Below are 19,301 nucleotides of genomic sequence, written 5' to 3' on the forward strand. Positions count from 1 at the left end.
GCAAATTGGCAGCTTTTAAACATGGTTTTTTAATTATAAAGGAACAGTTTTGAGATGATAAAAAGGAATTTAAAAAATGTATTTGATAATCGTAAAAAATGAGGAATTTTTTGAACCTTCGCTGTGCGGGACGTGTAATCACTTCTTCATGTTGTTTACACTTGGTTACAGTTTGACAGTGCAAGCCGGCAGTTGAATGTAAACAAATCCATCGCAAACAGAACAAGTGAACGTTCACAGTCGCAATTGTATTGAATTTAAGGCAGTTTTAACAATGGCAAACGATAAGCGCACCGTGTATGTGGGAGGTCTTTCGGAGGAAGTGACGGAAAAGCTCATTACCGACGCATTCATTCCGTTCGGCGATCTGGTAGACATACAGATGCCTATCGATTACGAGTCACAGAAGCATCGTGGATTCGCTTTTATTGAGTTCGAAAACGCAGAAGATGCGGCTGCTGCCGTGGACAATATGAACGATTCGGAACTCTGCGGACGTACGATACGTGTTAATACGGCCAAACCGCAGCGTATCAAGGAGGGAAGCAACAGACCAGTATGGGCGGACGATAACTGGCTGCAGAAACATGCGGGAGCAACGCTGAAGAACAATGGTGACAACAACGGTGATGAACAGATGGACACCGATACGGGCGAAGTGCAACCCACCGAACCGAAGGCAGCGGAAGAAAAGAAACGTAATCCGCAAGTTTACTTCGACATTCGGATAGGGAACAACGATGTGGGACGCATCATTATGGTGTTGCGCGCGGACGTGGTACCGAAAACGGCGGAAAACTTCCGTGCACTCTGTACCGGCGAGCAAGGTTTTGGGTACAAGGGATCTATTTTTCATCGCATCATACCGGAGTTTGTAAGCGAATAATTTGTTATTAGTGTATTATTAGTTATTAGTGTTTGATTTATCCTATCAATTTTAGATGTGCCAGGGAGGTGATTTTACTGCAAACAATGGATCGGGAGGCAAATCAATCTACGGGAAAAAATTTGCCGATGAAAACTTCACCCTTAAGCATACCGGTTTCGGTGTGCTTTCGATGGCAAACTCCGGGCCAAACACGAACGGTTCACAGTTTTTTATCTGCACAGAAAAGTAAGTTGTTCATGTTCATCGTCATCGTACGGTGCAAATATTAATGTATTTTTTTTAAATCGTCTTCAGAACCGACTGGCTGGATGGAAAACATGTTGTGTTTGGCAATGTTATAAGCGGTGCAGATGTGGTACGAAAGATGGAACGGTGTGGATCGAAGGGTGGAAGAGTGCAACAGAAGGTAACAATTGTCGCTTGTGGTGAGGTAAAGGGATAGTTTAAGTAGCACGTTTCGTACAATAAACGTACCATTACTGATGAATACGGTTTTTCTTTTAGTAAAGAATAGGTTGCAATTAAAATTTAAAATTGAGCGTAAACCAACGGACCGGCTATCCCTAGCTGCCAGCGATCGTGGGCGGTTGTTTTGTCAAGAGCTTGTACACCTCATGATATTCAATTCCACCATGCGTCTCCACCATGGTAAAATGCGATAAGTTTACAACACAACTGAAGCCTATGGTCGCCAACTTAAAAATAAAAAATAATCAAAAACTGTTCCTATAGGGTGTAACAAATGGTTTGAAATTGGACTATAAATTGTACAAATCGTACAGAATAGAAAACAATATTACATGCATAGACCACAGCATAAATATGTTTGTTCCGATCGCAAACGTCAGGTGCTCACCATTGTCACAGACTGATTTTGTTGAAGCTGTCATTTCAGTACGAAACGTCAACCGCATCAGAAGTGTATTCTGTAAAAATCTCTCATTATTGTGATGAATTTTGTGCGTGGAACTTAGCTGCGTTGGGATGGTAGAAAATCGTACCGTGGTCCCAGGTTGAATATACCAACTCTTGGTTAATGGTTTTCGATCGGAACAAATGCAAGTGTGCAAAGGTTGCTGAACATCGTCCTGGTTCCTAGCAGAACAGTGAAATTTTGTTGTTGTTTACAAATCGCAACGTTTCGATTTCCGTACACACACGCAGCGTACTTCGCTGCTCGCAAATCATACTGATTTGTGCATCTGCTCAAAACAGTTTGTAAAACGTGTGAGAACAGCAGATTGGTGGTGGGTGAAAATAGTGTGAACATCGTGTGGAAAAGTGTGAAAGTGCAGCAGTGAGATTCAGTGTAGTTTCCCTCTGCATTTGCTGCAGCAGTAGTGGAATAGTGTCGTGGTGCCTGGTAATTTTTGTGCTGTTGTGTTGCGGGTCATAGCGGAAGGGTGTTGCCTTTCCTATCGCCCAGTGTGCGTGGTATGGTGCTGCAGCATTCGCTGCAGTGAAGCTCTCGCAGTGCGGGAAAAGTCATGGTGCAGAAAGAAAGCTTTAGAAACGGGGTCATACTTCACGACGGCTGCCACACTATCGGTGCACTGCGGAAGCTGTGAAAAGCGGGCCAGCTAGCAAATAGAGTGCCCGAAAAAGTGCCCTACACTGTCGTGTTTAGTTCGGCTCCAGAAAGGGTTGTGCTGGATGCGAGTGGAAAACTCGCTAGCAGAACTCATTGGCTGCGGAAGGTAGACCCGTGACAGGGAGTAGCTTGGTAAAGCTGGCTCCCCCATCGTAGGTGCCGGTGCTGGTCGCAAACTCATGGAGAAAGTTGCCATCTTGGCGGGTCACGCAAACAGCAGCAGCAGCAGCAGCAACCGAGCCGCACGGGAAAGGATGTCACGTCGTAAAAATCTTGCCGGCCTGTGTGCGGCCACCGTCGTGTGCATTCTGCTGCTGTACGCCAGCCAGCGATACACCTCGAACAGTTACGGCACTGAGTACTTCCGGCCACGGGAACGTCCGGCCAATCTGCGAATGCTCAACTCCCACAAGTATTACGGGTAAGTAAAGCATAGCAAGCCGGAAAGATGGAGAAGGATCTTATATGTTAAGCATTCCTGAGTCTTTGTTTTATGCATCTAGTCACCTGTGACCGTTCGCCGGAAGCGTATGCAAAGAAGTGAAAGCAAGCAAAAACTAAGGCATGTTGGCCGGTAAAACGCGATTTCGCGTAACATTTTGTGAATCCGCTCCGAGCGAAAATTCCAATGCCAAAGCTACCGATGGAATGTTTTTGTAGCCATCCGCGTATACCGGATCGTATATGGGATCACAACACACACAAAAAAAGGAAACAATGCCTTACTGTTCTATTACAACGATACTTACGTATTGTTTTTTTTTTTATTATTTGAAGAACTTTAAAAATTGTACTTTTTTATCATCTTCGTTGGATTGTTTCATCTTCGTTTGAGATGCTTGGGAACTTTTGACATTCTTAAAAAGATTCCATAGCAACCAGATCCGCGGTTATAGCAACGGAATGATGCACGTGGCAGCTTGTAGCATTAAAATACTTTGTCTTTAGCTGCTTAAAACTTTACCGTAAAGAAAAGCTGCAGATGCAATTGTGGAGCAACACAATTGTTGAAAGTTTTAATATTATTTTGTATATCTTAGGTACAGTTGTTAATGGACATGGAAGTAGCAATTGTGTGATCGATGAAACAAAAAATAAGATCAAATTAATTGTAAAAATTAAACAGTAGAGAAGTATAGAAGAGAAGTTCCAAGAACAATTTCAAGAATAGGAAAAAAATGTTATTAGAAAGAAGAAAAAAATGCAAAAATAGGCAATTTAAAGAAATGTTTATTTTCTTAGGGTTAGTCACATGATTTAAACTCAGCTCAAAATTCGCAATAAGTAAACCTAAAAACTTTAAACCAGTTATGAACTATGAAAGTAATCCGAAAGTCTAGTACTTTTGTTCCTTTAATTAAATTAAATACGGTGCGAAAGGAAACATTATATAAACCAAGTTTGTCCCTTACGCCAAAAGTGAAAGCCGAATACGGAAACCACTTTTCAGTTCTTATTGCTTTTGTACGTACTTTTAAAAATCCCTTCGAATTTCCGTTCGGTTCTACTACATTCACATTATTTTTTTTTCCTGTACTAAATGTATCACTCCTTTTTTGTGAAAGTATTATCTCTCCCGGTCATGCATAAAAGAAATCAAAATTTAAAACCCATTGTCATAAGACGGGTTTGTTGACAATACGCTTCACTGACTCCCTTCACTGACACTCGGTAGACAGTGTAATTGTGCAGAGTACACAAAAAAAGCTGCATTGTTAAATGCATGTAAATATTACCTTTTTTTAACGTTCGTTTAAGCACACGTCAAAGACGCACACGTTGTCACTATTGCAAATAAAAACAATGGCCAAAACATATTCCTCATGCAATCATTATACATACTGTTCACAGCACCGGGAGCACCCTAGAGTCCATTGGCCTGTATGTGCACCGAAGGGGTATGATAACATTGGTGCAAGCGGATAATGCGTGGGATTTTTGCGCTAGTAGTTGTTGCGGTCTGCTGCACTTTCTCAGCAAAATGCAAAACCGCATGGCGACCAAGTGGCGACGGTTACAAGAACGTGGCAGTAACGAATTGTTTCATTTGCTTTTGTCTCACGTCTCCACTGGTGGTGGTCTGGATGGGTAAAATGGTTTTGTTTCTAAACGTGCAAAAATTATTATTCATTGTTGTCGTAGCTGGAGTTGGTGGCGTGCGTTACCCTACCGCGTATTACTGGATTTGCCGTGTGTCTAACTGTCTACTCTTTCGCTTTTCATTGTAGGTCACGATCGTACGGTGGAGCTGCTGGAGGTGGCGGAGGAGGAGGAGGAGGTGGTGGAGGAACATCGTACGATACGTACCCACCGATGCCAACCGCACACAATTCCACCATTACCGTGGACGATGTGTTAAGCTATCAGCGGGCACTGATAGCGGCCGAATGTACAGACAGTTTCTACGGTGAGCGAAAGCTTCCGGATGGGTTGACACCCGAAACGGGTGGCAAACCGACGCGCAGCCTCATCGTCACTACCTGGCGCTCCGGTTCAACGTTCCTGGGCGATATTCTGAATGCGCTGCCCGGCAACTACTATCACTACGAGCCACTGCTCGACTTCGACATAGTGCAGATCCGCGGCCCACCTAACGATAGTGTCGCGCTGCACAATCTGCGCCATTTGCTGCACTGCGACTACACCGAGATGGAGAACTACCTCGAGTTTGGCCGCACGCACAACTATCTGTTCAGCCACAACACCCGGCTCTGGCAGCAGTGCGTCCGGTTTCCCCAGTATTGCTACGAGCCACGATTTCTCGGACCGTTCTGCCGGTTGTTTCCCCGCCAGAGCATGAAGGTGGTACGGTTGCGGGCCTCGCTCGTGACACCATTGCTCGAGGATGAAAGGTAAGGGCGGCTGTAATCGGTGGGATTTGTTGTGGGCAGCGGGTCAGAACGATATTTATTGATGCGCCGGTCAGTTTCCTGTACCGTTGAATCGATTTTTTTTAGTTACCTAGTTTTTTTCGCGAATACTTTTAGCTGCATTTGGATATGAAATATGACCGGAATTACCACGCAATCAATGATGCAGTAAAGAGAAAAATGGGGGGGAAAAATGCCCTGTTTTTTCGTCCTTCCAAAAATATTCAAATCACGATTTCGAACAGCAAAACATAATGCACTGAAGGCGCGGACGTGAGTGAGAGAGTTTTTTTCCGAGGGTGAAAGAGCAAAAAAGGCACACCGTATTTGTGCCACATCTGCTTTCATGGCCCCATACCAACAATATTGCTTTTTCGGCGATATTGGTTTATCCATAATGGAGAGAATGTTTTCCTTTAGGGGAAAACAATGTTTAGTTAAATAATTTTAACGAACAATAATTCATCACAAAACATAAACCGTTCTAACTGTACGTGAGAAAAACCGTTTACTATATAGAGGTAATCGGGGAAATGTGTCCAAATCTATCTGCACTGCCCTATAGACGAAAACCTGATCTCGGTTAACCGGTTTATGGTTTTCTGGAGAGGTTTTGTTTTGTTTTTATTTTCCTACGGTTGCGAAACCCAAATACGCGCTCCACACTCTCTCTTTCGTTTGATACGACACTTTCAGACTGATTGACCGTGTTCGGAGTTCATTGGACGGGGAGGTCTTTTTATGCATAAAATTAACATATCGAAACATGTTTATGTTTTGCTTAAACGGTACGGTGCGGTAAAGTGAAAGGTAGAACGTTTACGGTTATTTAAACGTTCGTTCGATTGATATATTCTGTTTAATGAAATACGCGACATGCAATTTAATGTTTTCATTTGTTGGTAATGCATTTTTGAAAGATTTTTTAATAATGTTTCTTGTGCGAATTGATTTAATTAATAGAGGAAAAAAATGACTAATTATTACCTAATTCTAAATATTACAAATGATGGAAATATTTCGGAAAAGTTTTCTAGAACAAATATTTAATCGGAATAGCAACCTTTACTTAAAACATAAGTTAAATTAAAAGTGATTTTTTATCTCTAAAAACGAATTTGTGTGTATAAAAACGTTGGGAATGTCATATATTTATTTAATAGGTAACGAAACACCGTTAATCTATAACAAACGTTCTCAAAAAACGAACGATTGTATACCTTCAGGGGTCACTAATTAACGATAAACCTGAGAGAAACTAAGTCATAGGGAATAAAGTACTTATGCTACATTGTTTTAATTAAACCACTTTATTGAAGTGTTTTCCCATCACTTGACATCTTCTTGCTCCGTATTAAGCTTCTAGACTTTGGTAGAGTTTTTTTTCTCCTAAACTACTTACTAGAAAATTGCACAAACGCATTCATTCATCGTTCAACCGGACGCGTCTATCATGGGAATGTATGCGCAACCGGTCGACAATCGTTCGGCTTAGTTAGTGAACACCAGGTGTGTGCTTTTTCTTCTGTTTTTGAGTCCAACTTCCATTGGCTTCGCCGTCACGGTTGGTTTCGCAACTCGCCGTGAAGCGTAAGCCGTACGCGGTAACGGTTCTGGAAACCTGTTGGAGAAATTTAATCCTGACCTAACTATCATTTCCGCAAGCTCCTGTATTCGTCGTCACTTGCCGCTGTGTTGGCTTTCCCGAACTTCCGAAGGGTTGTTCCAAGTGGAGTCGAAGGAAGAATGGAGGAAAGTTGATGCATTTTACATGGTTCGAGAGAATTGAGGACTGCTTTGCAGTGGATTCACAACCGTGTCCGAGCTCTGTTAGCACTGAACGGTTATGAAACAAAAAAAAAACATTCGAATTGATTTTGAAACTGTAAGACTTCTATACAGTTAGAATGTTTAATTTATGTTTATTTATAATTGCCCAAAATGCCTTTGGGTTTTTTTTGAGGAACGTTTAATCACGAGCAATGATTAATACTTGTTTCGTGCTGACCTCTAGGTCAACTCGTGTTTGTATGTATATGGCTATTCTTATCTTGTTTAGAAGAATAAAAATAATATGATGTATGCGTTCGAAACCTCCAAATCTTGTACGGCATTAACAGCAAGAGAGAGTAATGTTTGAAGGACTAACAAACACTTCATTTTAGTCATCGGCAGAAGATAAGCTAATGGTGTACTTCTTTAACCCACAAACCCTCTTTTACATCGCACTTTATAGCAAAAAAAAAACTTTACATTTTTGCAGAAACATAGCGCCAATGTGTGAAGCGGATTGTGCCTGCTAACAGGCATTGGCATTGACTGCGGCACCATGATTAACCGGACGGACCCGAACAACGTACAAGAACCGGTTAATGCTTCTTACCCCGAACTCACTGTTGTTGAACAGTTGGCATCATCTCCTAACTCTCGCGTGTGTGTGTGTTTGGGTCTTGTGTTGCGTACATCATGGCTGTATGAGCAACATGCAACGGGGTAAAGATATTAATCGACTATAGCATGAGCTTTACGACCCGTGCGTGGATACCATGGTCTATCAAATATGCGCATCTTTTAAAGCAGGGGTTCGATAAACTTAGACAACATCCATCCAGAAGATAAATTTGAAAAATTAATCCATTTTTATTAATTGCAATTCAGATACCAGGCGCTCAACGGTAATTCAAATAATTCTTCTTCATATGTGCCATTATAACCGCAAGAGAGATCGTGGCCTACCATTTCTGGCTTTCCTTGACTTTATTTACCGGTAACAGGATAGTCAATGCTGTGTACGGGGTTACTGGCATAGACTGGCACCGATACCACATACACCACCGGGACGCTTAAATAATCTAATAAAGTACTGAAAAAAATAATTTAATTAGCGGGCGAGATTAAAATGTTGGAGGACTTAAAGGAAGTAATATTTCACTTGACAATATAATCTGGAGATATTTTTCTTATTATGAAGAACTTGTGAAGAACCCTTTAATAATGTTTTGAATATCGATTAGTGCTGGATTAGGAATTTTCTATAGCAAACGTACTCTTGTATTGGAGGTTTTAGTAATTCCTAACGAACTTCACACCCGGACATTGTCGAAATCCCGTGTGTTCTTTAACGCCATCACGTACCGTGCCCGATACGTGCTCGTTAGTCATTTTTGCCATTAACGGAGGGAACTGTTGACGTGACGTAGGCCCGCAGCGAATGTAACTTGATGAAGAATCTGCGTTGAAGTAAAAAAAAAGAAGCAAACTCCGCCTGGTGAGTCTTCTCCCAAGTGCCAAGTTAATCGTAAGCGGCTGAGGAATCTTAAACTGTGCGATCGCTGTATGTGCCCCAGTTGCGAATGAGATCACCACAGCGAAAACATTGCCGTCCGTGAACGATACGGATTGTGATCGTGCGCCCACCACACAGGAATCTTCAGCTCGATCAAGTCGCGTGTCAACTCGGCTGTGGAACGACTTGGCGAATGTTTTGCACGATGTGCCAAGTAATCAAGTCAAGAACGACACAAAACCTACGCAGGTCGGGACGGGCAATGGTTCGTCATTCACATTCTTTAAAGTAATTGTTACCGATCTCCGGGGTCTGCGATCGCGGCACTGCAGCAGCACTTGCATACTTGAACACGGCAGATGGTGTAGGGGTCGCTGCTGAAGTAATTAAGCTAGAAGACTGATTAATATCGGATGCTTATGGGGGAGAGAAACTGGCGAAGGATAAGTAGCCCATCGTAACGCGTTCGTTTGGGCGTAAAGATCGTCTTTGCGAATGCTTGGGCAGCTGGATGTTAGCGACCGGACACCGTTTGTTGCGGAATGTACCGGTTCACCATCGTCAAAAAGCGAAAGATATCATTGTTTTGTCGATAGCTCTGGCCATATAGCGCACATAAAATAACGCTAACGCTAACGGTCGGTTTCGTTCGTTTGGCCACACAAACCAACCTCCGTTATGCGTGTAGTAATACAAAGAAGGGCACTTCGCATCGCAATTGGAAGAGTTTTCGTTTAAAAAAAAAATTACATTTCTTTATATTAACTCCGGTAAGCGATTGTTACGCAAAAATACTCCCGGCTTTCACCCGGTTTAACTCATATTTGTGAAGCTATTTATAGAAACCAGTTCATTCCTCGTCGGAAAAGAAATGCATCATTTCCGGAGTGATTTGTGTTTTTTTCTTCTCTGTTCTCTCTCGTGCCCTCAATAAGGTTGTGTTGAAAAACGTTTTTATTTTAGATGACAGAAAATGTGTTTTTTTTAATAAGAAATTTTGTTAATTTCGGTACTTGTTTTGAAAAGTTATGATATGACTAAATAATACAAGAGTTCAGTGGAGAAATTATGGTTTTATTACAATATAGAAACATTTATTTTACCAAAAAAAAGAAGATAAATTTTGACCAGTGCTTGTTTGTTCGATTTTGGAGGCGGTTGTCGCGAATACACGCCCTTGAACTTGTACTGAATGTCTCTGATAGATTGCATATTGATTAAACATGGTCTTTTGTCCTTTTGCAAAAGAATGTTGTTAAACTTTCAGGAAGATACATCGTTTATTGATATAATTCTGTTGGGTTTTTGTGTAACCAACGCTAGAAAGTATACAATCCCCTTTGAAAGGACTTCTTTCGGGTTTGGTGGGTACAATGAAAAAGTTATTTTAACGAAATATTGTGATCTGCCAAAAGCGTGTACTTATCCAATAACCAGAGTTCGTCAAATAAATTGTCCAAATCTCTTCTACTGATGTACATTTACCGTAGTTAACGAATGTCCTCCTTATATAACATGCTATAACATATAACATAATATTCCTAACAATTATTACGTTATTTATAGTTTTTACTACTACTTCTACTTCTACTTCTTGAACTACTTCTTGAATTTATACATTTTTTAAGCTAGGAAGGTGTGAAACCATAGAAGACTTCAATGTGAAATCCTACACCACAGATACACGCTTCCACCGTAACCTAGTTAGAAATCCGGCTAGGAAATGGTTGTAAATAAACTATGGCATTATCTTAATGAATTCCTAAAGATCAACAGAGAATTAACCAAAACTATTCCGCAGGGATGTTGTTGGAGAAATCAGCAAAATATATCACCCAAACATATATATTTCGCACATAACCAGATTATCCGACGAGACAGATAAAAGGTTGAAATAGAAATCGAAGAAACTAATAAGATGCGAAAACTTGATCGTTAGAGACTCTTCTGCTGTGTGGTCTGGTAATGGCTATTGTTTGAAACTTTTTTCCAGTATTATGCTCAAAATGCCTTACTAAACATTGAGTCGGAAATTAGGTAGTTCCCCAAGAAAGTTTGACTTTGGAATATTGAGTTCCTAGCGTTCAGAAGTAAAATACATAAAATAATTCTTTTCTTAATTTCTTTATCGAAATTATATCTTCAAAAGCCTCAGTCTTCAACCAGGATTTAGCTATTACTCTACCATCAAAAAACGTGGCCACTACAAACCAACATCACAAGAAACATCAGTAATGCTTAGCAAACGGTACCACCTGGCCTAACCTAAAATTAGGTTCCAAAAACAATGACTGGTGGCTCCATTTGATGGCTTCGAAAATCAATAACGATCGGATAAGAGTCGTTGGTCAGCAGTCGAAACGGACACAGAAACACGACGGCAGTGCATTTGATTTGTCCGTAAATCAAATCGTTCCGCTACCCTAAGTGCCTTATAATGCTTCAGGGGAATTTTAGAGGGACAGCGAGCCTCAGCGAGTCCAAGTGGGGGTTTGTGGGTGTGCGGTGTTCTAACATTAGTTTCACCAAGCGAGATTGAGAACAAATTGCGTTATTGGCCAGGTTAGAATGGAGGTTTAGCTGCGTTCGGCGCTTTTGTTGCGATTCGTCAGCGTTCTTCGTGATTTATCCATCCACGGTAAGCGGTCAGTAGGTTTTAGGTGAATTTATTGATTGCGGTTCGATGAAGTTATTTGATTTCGGGATGGAAGTGAAGTAGAAACAAGAGAAACGATTGCGTGCTATTGCCATTAGAAGTGGTCAAATTTAGGTGCTGGACAGTATACTGCTGGCCTCAGTAGTAAAGTATTTTTTTTTCTATTTTTTTTGATGAATCTGGAACATATAATTGGCTGCTCGACCGTGTTCGATAACTCCGAATCGAACTATTGGGAATGCGCAGTCGGTAGGAACAGAGGAATTGGAATTGTTGTCGCACCCAACGTACACGCGGTGTTCCGGACACGGTACACTAATGGATTTACGTTTTTGTCGCGGAGTGTGTCAAGTGTTGGAATTTCTTACGCCACCAAGTTTTTTTTTTTTTGGAACATTTCGGACATTAGTGATGGCAGGAGACAACCTTGCCTGGTGCTGGTGGGGAACCAAATCGGGTGGGATGGGACAAATTGCACAGTGAGTCTAAGCACACGAGCTTCGACTATCGAGTGAGCAGACCGCGATAGTAGTAGTTTGAGGGTTTTGTGGCAATGCCCTTGACATTATTTGAAACGGTGGTAGTGAGCAGAGTTCGAGTCTCGAAGGCATCACTTAATCGAGCCGTTTGTGTCTGCCGGTCCAGCCGGGATGGGATGGCTTTTGGATGAAGTTGAAATGAAGCGAAAGGTTGCAGTTGTTGAAGATCCAACCCACCTCACGAAGATGATAGCACTTGCGGTGGTGGATTGTGGTCACTAGGAGCTTATTAGGTGGGGGCAGAAACCCGATGGATATCAATTAGTGTCAATCAGAACAGATCGATCAATAATCTTTCAATTATTTGTGGTTTGATAAAAAAAAAACCACCAAACGCAACCCAATCATTTGGAGGAACTCAAATGGAAGAAGGTTCTGATTAGCTCATTAGATGTATTGTTGTTTAGTTGCGTGTACTGACTAATTCTGAACGAATGCTTACAGATTGGCTTGTCTGATTGTCCTAATTTGTGTCTCACTTATGAACATGATTGTTTGTAATTGTTTTTGTCTGTTATTAAAGACCCACAAGAACCATTGTTTGCTTATATCCCGTACGCTATCAAAAAGATACAAAATCAAGTTTGTAGTGAATATGGAGATTGGAACAATAATTAGCATAATGAGAAAGCTGAAAAAGAAAAGGACCGATGAGTCAAGCGGCCTAGCTACACAATTTATTATGAGAGTAATTTATCAATGTCACAAACCAATTAGCAGTACTGAATGGATTCCTCTTAATATTTAAACTAAACGCTTATTTAAACTTTGAAGAGCAATCAGTCTCTGTGTGCCATTCTCACACAGTCGTGGGATCGATCTCATCCCCATTTTAGGTTTTGTTTTGGAGTTGGTGTATTATTAGTGTAATTAAACTTACCTAAAGTATGATTATTATTATTATCGTGTATTTATACATTCTAGTGGCTTTGGGTTTTTTTCTAGTTCATGATATTCAAATGAAAATCAATTAATTCACATACATTTTCTAAAATGTAAATTCGGGTTTTAAATTAAAGCAACATTGAGAAGAGTTTTGTCCTTGCTTTTGATACATTTTAGAAAAAATCTAACGCTTCCTCCAAACATAATCATTGCAGATTTGTTCTACTAGTAGAATATTGCTTTGACGGTTCCACAGCCGTGTAATGACAAACTTCTAAAAAATTGTCCTCTAGAGTTTAATTTTCAATTCTGTTAATTACGTCTTCTAGGGGCATGGCCCGGTGGTGTATGTGTTAAACGGCGCCAGTTCCACACGACACGATAGAGTATCAAATCGCGTCCGGACCGTGTCACCCCGTAGCAAGGACTTACTATCCGACTATGTGGCAAAACAAGTCTAGTAAGCCCGAAATGGCGAGCGTGACCTTAGGGGTCGTTAATAAATAAATAATAAATCGTGTCATCCAATCTAATCCATGCAAAACGGCTCTCTGGACGACAATTTGTTATCCGGTTGCGTGATAAACATAGGCGTAGTGAAGCCAATTTATTAAAAAATGTTAACAGAAAGATCAATTTGACTGCAATCATTTAAAAATTAAGAAGAAAAAGATTAAAACCTTGAAGTCAACTACCACGTTACTTAGTAAAAGTCCGAATAGAAAGACCAATTGTGGTGCAATCACTGAAGATGATGAAGGAGAAAGACATAAAATTGGATACAGAAACAAATGACTAATGGCATTGTAGACCTATCTGATCCAGTTTAAATCTGAAGATTCTTATGATCTAGCTATTATATTTCCATGAGATTTGTTGAGATGAGACATTCCACTATATAAACAATCCGTTAACTGCGGGTGTCAGCATCTTGGTATACTGACCCGTGATGTAGTTCTCCGGATTGAATGCCTTGCTGCGTGGACACAGAGCCGTAGCGTGGTCACTTGGCGCCCTTGGCAGAAAGTCAATTCAGGGTCCTCCTCCCCTTACCACTTTTAGACAAAAATCCAAAATAATTCTGCTTGTGCCCATGTGAATGCTTTTTTTTGTATTATAATGGTTTCTATTGCTAAAAGCCGTAATAATAATTTATAAATAAATAATGATTGCCGTAGTTTTGTTCTTATTTATCATAAGAGTTTATTAAATTTTATGTTTAATATTTCGCGCTGTTACATTTGCAAACTCAGTAACAATTTCACCTACATCAATGTTCGACAGTATTTTGTTTTCAATTGAAATTAGAGCAAGGGTGGCGTTCCTGTCCCATTGCTGATCGCAAGTAATTTTTAATAATTTTTAAGTTATTGAAGCTCCTTTCGCAAGACGCTACTGAAACTGGAAGTGATAAAAAAATACGCAAGCTTGTCGTAATATTTGCATATAGTCATTCTAATGAATACTTCTGAATACATTTCAGAAGATCGCTGCTAGGTGTTGCATTTTCGATATTATTCATCAGATATGGCATTGCAATCTAAATACTTCCAGTTCAGAGATGAGTTCTGCCGCTTCAACATCCCTAGAATACTTCATAGCGAACTCAGTAACATGTTTCTTCAGTTCACTCCATTCCATCGGATGAGTTTTAAAGTTATGGCCGTAAACAAAACAAACAATCTAACCACTTCCGCAAGTCCTTTGAATCTAGATAATAATTCATCATTCATTTTGCAGAAGACGTTTTTAGTTTCTCCAGAAAATTATTCCTCACAAGTTAAATTAAGCTTGGGCGTATCGATTGATTCATTTGTCAATCGTCTTTTCCTACGCTGATTTCTTTGCGGTAATAAGTCATCAATACCCATTTTTTAGCATATACGTTTAGGCGCTGCTCTGGGATTTGTCGTATACGACGAACGACAAGAACAAACGTATGGCAATGTATGAAGGTGCTCTGTAAAATTCTGTAAAACATGAACATACAACTGTCGTCATACAAATCATTTTGTTCTTTCTGTAATTCTTCCCCCAGAAATTGTTGCAGCAGAAATTAACTGGACCTAAGTTCTCCAATGTGCATCATTTTTGACATTATTTTAATTATGTCAAACAGTCTATGGCGAACAGTCTAACAAGTTTAGGCAATGTTCATTCAATGTGTTTATAGAAAAAAAAACAAATTAATTTGTATGACGACAGATGTTTTACATGATCATGTTTTACAGGATTTTACAGAGCACCTTCACACAGCGCTATATATTTGTTCTTGTCTTTCGTTGTATACGACAAATCCCAAAGCAGCGCCTAAGGATTTTCCAATACAAATTTGCCTGGTGATTGTATTAAGAAAACTTATTATTTTGGCGCCCCTTAGACCTGGCGCCCTTGGCGGTGGCCAACCCCGCCAACCCCACGCTACGGAGCTGCGTGGACAATCATGAAGGTTTTGCTAACGAAACAACCGTATCTAATGCTCCCAGAAGATTAAAACTAGTTAGACAATTTTATTAAGAATAGACTTAAACGTTTGATCAATTCTCAAGTTATTGTTCGACTAACAAATCTATAAATTTATACTAAATCTATGCTCATTTGTAAAACAAGCCCAGGTAATGAAGACAATGGTGTTAGGAGGCTAAATCCCCCTATCACTCATTAAATCCATATCACGAATCTACCGGTGTATCGTGCCGTAACACTGTTGTGACAAATCACATCCCATCGGGACGCATGCTAGTGTGTTGGCATTGTTATGGGCTCATTCGTCCGGCTGTCGTGTCCGTGAAGATAGATAACTCTGCCCAGGTACAGTACTAACAAAGGCTAATTAATGTACCATTACCGTGTGTTTTAGCATTAATGTGTTGTGACGTTCCGTTTTTGACACCCTGATGAGCCGGTCATCTAAACACTAGCCGATACTGGTCGGACACAGAAGCTGCTACACGGCTTTGGTTGACGAATTAATGACCCACGGCAGAACAGATGGATGTATGACGATTGCATTGTAACGATAGCAAATTTATGAAACATGTAACATCTTATGTACTTGCTGATAACACTCTCTGCTGCACATTGTGTTCATGTTTCGTTCTGTTCTGTTTGCTCTTCCTGTATTTCACAGCCTTAATGTACGTGTGGTGCTACTAATACGCGATCCACGGGGGTCGATGCAGTCGCGAAAGCATCGTGTCTGGTGTCCAGGGCGGCCAGACTGTGATGATCCCAGTACGGTCTGTAGTGATATGCAGCTCGACTACGAGGCAGCAATCGAGCTGAGCAAACGCTTTCCACGACGGTTTCGGTAAGTAGTGCAAACAAAACAGAAAATGGTAGAATGTTTCTTTTTGCTTTCGTTTTAGTGTTTTATTTGCATTAAAAATCAACGTAATTAGTCAACCAACACTTGAACATGTGTGGTGTCCGTTCGACAAGAGAATCAACAAGCTTAATGGCGGAAATAAAGTCCCTTTTATTTACTCACCAACTCTTCCGTTACCAACACTCAATCTGTCGCTCTATCATGTACAGCTGTGATAAAAGTCTTTGGAGAGTATTTACAATTCCGCAGTTAAATAAGCCATTATAGACCACACACTGCGGGGCCGTACTTACTGACTTGATTGTACAGAGGTTTGCAAATGATAAGACAACTTTATGATACTCATTAACGAGAGAAATGTAGCTTTTGTTGCTAGCTGGTTTCAATGAGCGTGTGTGAAAGTTTGCGAAGATGGCACACCAATCGGCACGTGGGGGTTAGCAAAAATAAATCACAATCGCCCGGTGTGTTGCGAAGCTTTATTAATATCCTGTCTACTTTTCCCCAGCCATGCTCTCTAAACTGTCCTAGGGTAGGGGTGGACAACTTGTTTTTTCGAAGCAAGATTAAATTATTATTCTTTAAAGCATTACCCAAGTGGAATTTATTGCTTTTTTCTTAGTAATTTTGTCGCAAATTTAACGAATTTCAGATTTTTAAGCTAATAAACCATCTATAAAATAATACAAAAAATACTGTTGCACTCTAACGTCCTGAATATAAAACAAAAAATAAGTAACTAAAAGTAGCTTTTTGGGAAAAAAACAACTACTCCATTAAATTATTATTAGATACGCCCCAAATTTGTTTAATTTAACTAATCCGTGCCTTTAAGTTGCACACCCCTGCATGCTAGTGTGATCGTACCGGAGGAATCGAAAGTTTACGGTTAGCTTTCTATCAAACTTCCGACGTGATTCCAATTAACAGGTGGATAGATAGAAGGGTACGATTGATGTTGAGTCATTCAAAACATCGAATATGTTTGGTAAGGAATTGTTCGATCGTTTCGATCAGAAGTACCCCACGATCGGTGCACGATTTGCATGCGAATCTGACTGACTGGCGGCATAGTTCGTTTGTGTGTATGAAGATGGAGGGAGGCTACAGAGTGCAAACCTAAATGAATGCACATACCCGACAGATTGATTATACGCCCTTGTGCAAGAGTAAAATTATAATGTGCGGCATAGCTTTGGTTCCCACCTGGCCGAAGCGTCTCAGCAACTTGCTGCTGTTGAACCTTTCCATTTCCTTCGATTTGATGACAGCAATCAAAGCGCTCCCGTCGATGAGAGACAGAGGGAGTGAGGTGCCTTGTGGCGAGATGCTTAGGACAACTTCGTCACTTGGAATGCCACAACCAAAATGAAGCAAAAAAAAAAAGAAACAGAAACATAAACCCCCAGATCAGTTTGCTTGGAGGCTCGTTGTGGCTTCATCATCGGCCAAAAAGTGAAAGGCAAAAAACGGGTAGAAACGGAAACGGGTATCCCCGGGGAGAGCAGGGTTTTGTGTGAGCTCTCCATCTTTGGTGTAGGAAATATTTTTCCTCATAATATTTTTCTAATTATTTTGGCTACACCTCCACCCTACTGTGTGTGGCCTCTCCTGTTACTCTCTTCGTTCGTTCGCCTGTTTCCGTTAACAGCGTCGATATCATTACAGCAGATGATGGTTCATTGGCCAGATCTTTCTTGCTTTAGGTTAGAGAATCTCACGGTGCTTAGATAATGTGTGGATGGGAAGGAAAGTGTTTCGTTTATGGTCTATGGTTTGTCTTACATCCGTTTAGTATTTTTTTAGTTGTACAAATTAGGTTCTAATCATCGATATAATATTTTGTAGAGAAGTTTATTGTGGAATGTAGCGACGAACCTTTTTTTTCGGTTTGGCTAATGAATTCTTCACAACTGTTACCAACTCTACAATTGAATGTTATATTGTAGTTGTTTGAAAATTAAGGTGTTATTCCAGTGAAGATCGCTACTTACCGGACGCTCTTGTTGCTGTAAAAAGGTTTTAAGTTGTAAAAAAAAAAAACAATTTTGACAATAGAAATGGGTCGTTGTTAAAAACGTCATGGACATGCGAACTGTTCATTACAAGTTACTAAAACAATTTATCCTAAGTTTATTTACAACGAGATGAGATGATCTCCAATAGATGTAGAGAACTCCGAAACGAAACCCAAACTAAATACCCTAAAAGTAATGACTATTAAATGTTGAAAACAGTTGATGCAATAATGTCTTCTAGTAGGAGCTAGTTTATGCAATTCAATTATAAAAAAGATTTTCAACGTCCTTCTCCCGTTTCTTTCTTTCCCAATAGTGTTGTGCGGTACGAAGACTTGTCGCTAAATCCGTACAAGATGACCAAAGAAATATTGCAGTTCTACGGGCTTCCCTACCATCCGGAGGTGAAAATGTTTCTCGACACACACACCAAGCAGGACGTTGGTGGTGTTAGTTCCACGTATCGCGATTCCAAGTCGGCTCCGTTCCACTGGACGAAGGATCTAACGTTCGATGAGGTAGATCGTCTGCGTTCGATATATCCTGCAACATTGTCGTACTAATCCGCATCCCCTTACATTTTGTAGGTAAAAATCATACAGGATAGCTGCGTGTCGGCAATGAGAAGCTGGGGGTATCGGAATGCAACCAGCGAACAGGAACTGTATGACAACTTTAACCCACTGCTACCGTACAGTGTTTCGTGAGAACGCTGTACCGTTCGGGTTATCATGGCGCCACCGATAATCGAACCGATCTCTCGCGATTCCTTCGACATCCGTCGACGGTTTGTGTCAGTGAGTGTGGAGAAGGTGGCTTTGAAATGCATTATCACGCGAAAAAGGAATGCCAAACAATGCATATAAAAAAAATGTAGCATCTGTGATTTAACAAACAAACAAAAAAAAAACAGGAAGAGAAAAACATGAAACACCTCCGTTCAGCGTGTCTGTTGTGACGCACACGAACGAGGTCACAAATGGTGAGTGTTTGGTTTCATTTGTTTCAGCAGTTTAGCATATTATGATAAGAAATGCGCGCTTGATTACACACCTAAGGACGTATAGGTTATTGCTATATTATAGTTTTTTTACGTAAAGACAGTCGGCATTACCTTTCTCTTCTCCTCCGCATCGATCCATTTTGCGTGTATTCCTTCTGTTTTCAAAGACTGTAATTTGTAGGCTCTCACGACAATTCCTTTCAATAGCATTTGTAGCATGAAATAGTACAGTTCCT

The 19,301-nt window shown here is 40.5% G+C and overlaps 2 protein-coding genes across 2 annotated transcripts; both read left to right on the plus strand.

Moving 5' to 3' along the window:
* The first annotated feature begins 44 nt into the window (after positions 1 to 44).
* On the plus strand, positions 45 to 1,376 carry LOC125764845 (peptidyl-prolyl cis-trans isomerase E). The gene is made up of 3 exons (XM_049429468.1): positions 45 to 874; positions 942 to 1,114; positions 1,184 to 1,376. The coding sequence occupies exons 1-3, from the start codon at positions 275 to 277 to the stop codon at positions 1,329 to 1,331; spliced, it is 921 nt and encodes a 306-aa protein (XP_049285425.1). The 5' UTR covers positions 45 to 274; the 3' UTR covers positions 1,332 to 1,376.
* A 373-nt stretch (positions 1,377 to 1,749) lies between these two features.
* On the plus strand, positions 1,750 to 19,010 carry LOC125761964 (carbohydrate sulfotransferase 1). Its single transcript, XM_049423592.1, has 5 exons — positions 1,750 to 2,901; positions 4,709 to 5,332; positions 15,847 to 16,026; positions 18,379 to 18,580; positions 18,650 to 19,010. The coding sequence occupies exons 1-5, from the start codon at positions 2,660 to 2,662 to the stop codon at positions 18,767 to 18,769; spliced, it is 1,368 nt and encodes a 455-aa protein (XP_049279549.1). The 5' UTR covers positions 1,750 to 2,659; the 3' UTR covers positions 18,770 to 19,010.
* Positions 19,011 to 19,301: the final 291 nt, after the last annotated feature.

The sequence above is a fragment of the Anopheles funestus genome, chromosome 2RL (assembly GCF_943734845.2).
Source record: "Anopheles funestus chromosome 2RL, idAnoFuneDA-416_04, whole genome shotgun sequence".
In the NCBI taxonomy this organism is placed as follows: Eukaryota; Metazoa; Arthropoda; class Insecta; order Diptera; family Culicidae; genus Anopheles; species Anopheles funestus.

Bases quoted from the DNA above. Each gene is read 5' to 3' on its own strand.
- LOC125764845 (XM_049429468.1), top strand. From the start codon at position 275: ATGGCAAACGATAAGCGCACCGTGTATGTGGGAGGTCTTTCGGAGGAA. The intron at 875-941 runs GTAAGCGAATAA...TATCAATTTTAG, and splicing joins ATCGCATCATACCGGAGTTT to ATGTGCCAGGGAGGTGATTT. The intron at 1,115-1,183 runs GTAAGTTGTTCA...AATCGTCTTCAG, and splicing joins TTTTTTATCTGCACAGAAAA to AACCGACTGGCTGGATGGAA.
- LOC125761964 (XM_049423592.1), top strand. From the start codon at position 2,660: ATGGAGAAAGTTGCCATCTTGGCGGGTCACGCAAACAGCAGCAGCAGC. The intron at 2,902-4,708 runs GTAAGTAAAGCA...TTTTCATTGTAG, and splicing joins AACTCCCACAAGTATTACGG to GTCACGATCGTACGGTGGAG. The intron at 16,027-18,378 runs GTAAGTAGTGCA...CTTTCCCAATAG, and splicing joins CGCTTTCCACGACGGTTTCG to TGTTGTGCGGTACGAAGACT.